At 43.3% G+C, this 4,778-nt stretch overlaps 1 protein-coding gene across 1 annotated transcript; it reads left to right on the top strand.

Annotated features, from left to right (window-relative positions):
• Positions 1-622: 622 nt before the first annotated feature.
• LOC142609054 (uncharacterized) lies at positions 623-1,060 on the top strand. Its single transcript, XM_075780696.1, has one exon. It carries the CDS (start codon positions 623-625, stop codon positions 1,058-1,060), a length of 438 nt encoding a protein of 145 aa, XP_075636811.1.
• Positions 1,061-4,778: the final 3,718 nt, after the last annotated feature.

Below are 4,778 nucleotides of genomic sequence, written 5' to 3'. Positions count from 1 at the left end.
AGCTGAGGACCGTGTGCCAAATGATGAGAAAGAGGCTAAAAGAATATGTAGAATAGCTACTCGGTATTGGCTGTCTGAAGACCACAGACTATACAGAAGATCTTTTGGGGGACCATGCCTTCTATGTTCACATCCGAGTAGGGTTGATGAGCTCTTGATCGAGTTCCATGAGGCGGTATGCGATAGTCATGCCGGGGGACGCTTGTTGGCCCACCGAGCAATGACCTAAGGGTTTTGGTGGCCTTAGATGCAAAAGGATGTTGTTGATCATGTCTAGAAGTGTGAGCAGTGTTAGAGACATGCACCATTGATACATTAGCCAGGAGGGAGTTTGAATCCTATTAGCAACCCATGACCCTTCACACAGTGGGGGCTAGACATCATCGGTCTATTCCCTCGAGCTACAAGAAATCGAAGATTCATCTTAGTGGCTGTGGACTATTTCATCGAGTGGGCAGAGGCTAAAGTACTAGCCAATATTCGAGATGTAGATGTCAAAAAATTTGTGTGGAGGAACATAGTGACAAGGTTCGGAGTGTTGGAGTCTTTGGTATCTGACAATGGATTGAAGTTTGATAGTTAAATCTTTCGCAAGTTTTGTAGCGACCTTGGCATTAAGAACATGTATTCAACTCCAGCATATTTCCAGAATGATGGCGAAGCCGAGGCAACTAATAAAGCAGTTGTTAATGGATTGAAGAAAAGGCTAAAAGGGACTAAAGGTAGATGGGCCGAGGAGTTACCAAACGTTTTGTGGGCCTACCGAAAAACACCCAGAAGATCTACAAGAGAAACTCCATTTTCTTTAACATATGAGGTAGAAGCAGTTATACTGGCTAAAATAAGTTTATGTAGTGCTCGGGTTTCCGGATTTACCTTAGCCGAGAATGAACAGTTAATGGTGAAGCAACTGGATTCGTTAGAAGAATGCTGGGAATCAGCGACCATACGATTAGCAAACTACCAGCAGAAACTTGCACGGCGATACAACAAGGATGTGAAGAAAAGGGAGTTTAGCGCTGGAAACCTCGTGTTACGGAAAGCCGTTGGGAATGAATAGGATGTTGGTTCTGAGAAGTTGGCACCGAACTGGGAAGGACTGTATAAGGTTACCGCCATTGTCGAAGCAGGAGCATACTATTTGGAAGACATGGAGGAGAGACAACTTTCTCGGCCATGGAATATTCAAAATTTGAAGAAATTTTACCATTAGCTGTAGTAAATATAACAGTGTGGGTTGTGTACAAACCACTATGTAAATAATAATGTTTATGTACGTAATATACAGAAGTTTCAGCTCAATTATTACATGAATACTATCTAAGGATAGAAGCCTACGTTCGTTTCAATCCTGGTCGCTAGCCTGGTGGAAATTTTATTCATTAAATTAGCTAAGGACGGAAGCCTAGGTTCGAATCTATCCCGGTCACTGACCAAGTGGAAACCTTATCCCGGTTCGGCAGAATAACATTTGCACATGATCCAAATAAAAATATGGCAAAAATAATATGATTTTAATGAGAAACAATAGTAATAAAATTGTTCATAGGTATGAGGGTTTTAAAAACTGAGATAAATGTTTTGTCACCACATCTTGGTGACCATGGGCAAGAGTTAGTAGAACCAAAAAAAAAAAAAGACAACAATAAAGTAAAAAGAGTATCTTTTCTTCAAGCAGCATGGTTTTGAGGTCTATCTTGTTGAACTGGAGTCATGTCTGTGGTTGGTTGGGCATTGGGGTCTGAAAATTGAGGTCGAGTTGAGTCCTTCACGACATTGGGGTTACTGGTGATTTCAAGGACAATTAACTTTGCATGAGAGTCAATCTCCTGCACCAACCCCCTCATGCTAGGAGTATCTTCTTCTTCTTCTTCGGCACTCGTGGGGTTTTGTACTGGGGGAGGAGGATTCGGGTAGGGTATTTGCTCAGGGTTTCTTAGTGGGGAATCTTCGGACGCCCCCATAACTTGCAGCGTAGCCATTCACCCCTCACCGAAGCCGTGTCGATGCGACTGGTAAATGATTAGCTCGACTGAATTCTCGGCATCCACAAATCCCGCATTGTACCACTTGTCCTCACAGGCCTTCAAAGCAGCCTTTAGCTCGACAATTTCATTAGTAAATGCCAGATTTATACTTTCAGCCTTAGCCAACTTGAGGTCCGTTCCCCCCATTTTGACCTCCATCTCCATCAGTTTCTTCTTTGCTATTGCTCGGGCTTTCTCAGCCACCGTTGTCCTCTTCTCGGCATCCTCTGTAGCTTTATCCCTGTCTTTTGCCATGGCCTCAACAACCTCCTTCAAGGCTTTCTCCTTGTCAGTCTCCTTGGCAGCATCCCTTAATCGGTCTTTCATCATATAAGCTAATTGGGCTGCCTGTTATAAAAAGAAAGAAATAATATATATATATATATATATATATATATATATATATATATATATATATATATTCACTTATGTAGCAAAAGAAGGAAAAAACAAGATTTATTACTGTGATTGAGTGCCACTGAAACCAAGTGGCCAAGGCCTCATCACTATCACTGGAGAAGTAGTGCACATCCTCGGGGAGCTACAAGCCTTGTCCAAGGCTTCGGGTAGTCCGCCCCTTTACTTTGGGCCCAGTTTCTCACATTGGAGGTCATCAAAAGAGGCTCGTTCCCAAGCCTGAAGATTGTGTGCCATCCTATACTTGGAAGGGAGGAAGAAGACGCCACATTGGACCTAACTTGCCTGGTTAGGCGTACACCGCTGGTCGGTTTGCGGGTGACCACAGTAACCGGGGTAAAACTTAGGGGAGTCCTTGATGGAGTTTCTTCCGGCCTTTTGAGGGGTTGATCCGTAGTACAGGGCCTCTTCTGAGTACGAGTAGCTGGAAGGGGCTGATCCCTACCTTAGGTATGTTGTTGCTACACATTGAGACGGCCATTGGGCAGAAACTGATCAATTGCCATAGTTCTTTAAACGACCATCTCGCCTTTTGCTTGTTCGGCCTCGACTTTTGAGGAGTTTACCGACTTAACCTTTGCTTGGTTGGCTGGCTGGACTTCAACGTGGTTTTCCTCAATTGGTATATGGACGACGTGACCTTGAAAGACGGAGTCAACTGGTGAATCCTTCACAAGTACCAATGAATCCGCCTTAACCAACTGGGGGCCGAGGTCCTGAGCTTCGCCTACTGTTAGGTTTGGGGGAAGGAAATTCGGATGCCGTAGGTCAATGGAAGATAATAGTGGACTATCCACCAACAGAGCCTGTCTAAAAGGTTGGTAGTTTGTATAAACTGGGGTGCAACTGAGTATAAGATGGGACGCCCGAAGTTGTCCATCAAAGTTGAAGAAGATCTCTGAACGGAGTACAAAATTTAAGTCCCTCACATGTACGACCCTAATGTCCGGTTTGAATCTTTTGCCCTATGAATTAAGGCAAAAAAAAATGGTTAATAGGTGTTTAAATGATAATAAAAATAAGCAAATCGCAGTATAAGTTAAAAACAAAGTTAAGTGTGCACGGTACCGACTAACGTCCTGAGGCGAAGTCGGGCAGGTGAGTTCGTTGGCATGCCAATTGCTGCTCACCCGAACAAACTCTCCTACTGAGTTTCTGTTAGAATCAGGAAGGCACGATATTAGCCGTACCCGTACATCCCTAACCTTTAAATAGTATGCCAATCTAATATTACCGCATAAGCTATAAATATAGTTTATGTCATGGTGGTCTAAGTGTAAACCGTACAAATGATTTAACCGGCTGACATAACTCATTACTCGGTAAAAGTTAGGTTGGAGTTAGTCGGGACATAGACCATAAAACCTAAGGGTCCTAAGTATTAACAGGTCCACGAGGAACCTAACCCCTCCTTCTAAGATGGACATCAAGGGGAAAAATACTACATGGGGAAGCCGTTCTAGAGCGATGCTGTCCTCGTGACAATATGATACTTCCACATTGTCAGGGATAGCGAACCTAGCCTTAAAATTGGCTAAGGCCACTTTAGTATCAAGAATATGAGCAAACCCCATTTTTAACTATAGTAAAGAAAAAGGAAAAGAGAGCAAATAAGGAAAGGAAGTGAGCAAGGAAACTTACTGTAGGCACTAAGAAATTTTTGTTCTTAGATTAAGGATTTGAGAAGTGTGCTCAAGAAGAAAAGTGTGCTCGGTAGCGAAGAACTTAGAGAGACAAAGGAGTGAAAAGATGATTTAATGGGAAGAGGGCCCCTATTTATAGGAGGAAGGCAGTTAATAAAAAAGAGGAAGGCAGTTAATGAAAAAGAAGCGTGAGAGTCTCTTCAAATCATTTTTAAATCAACCTCCTCGGACGTAAGCCAAGAGTTGTTCTTATATTATCACTTTCTCTTTTTTTCTTTTTAGATTACCCAAAAAAGTCCGTCCCCCTCTTTTCTGTTCTAGGTTGCTCCTTAAATACTCTTCTTTTTGATACTTTGTACACGTGTTGCCCCAACTCCCCCTTAGCCTAGATATTTCTTTTCTCAGTGCCTTTGAATAGTAACCAGAAGTTTCCCTTCCACTGTTCAGGTGTCACTTCCCCATTAATGCGGCCAGGGTGGTAGGTGCAGGGTCTTTAATGTGGAGGTGGCAGCCTTTATCTTCGGTATTTCTCTGACATCGGTGCTTCTAGGACATTCAAGAGTTCACCCCTTTTAACCATTGGTCTTGACCGTGTCATTCCCTAACCTTTACCATGAAGTCCCGGGTTCTCCGGTGTCAGTCCGAGGGGAAGTTCACCCTCGGTTGGATCCTCGGATCCTCGGCGTATGGG

The sequence above is a fragment of the Castanea sativa genome, chromosome 9 (assembly GCF_040712315.1).
Source record: "Castanea sativa cultivar Marrone di Chiusa Pesio chromosome 9, ASM4071231v1".
In the NCBI taxonomy this organism is placed as follows: Eukaryota; Viridiplantae; Streptophyta; class Magnoliopsida; order Fagales; family Fagaceae; genus Castanea; species Castanea sativa.
This window is presented reverse-complemented; position numbering and strand designations above follow the sequence as displayed.

Bases quoted from the DNA above. Each gene is read 5' to 3' on its own strand.
- LOC142609054 (XM_075780696.1), top strand. From the start codon at position 623: ATGTATTCAACTCCAGCATATTTCCAGAATGATGGCGAAGCCGAGGCA.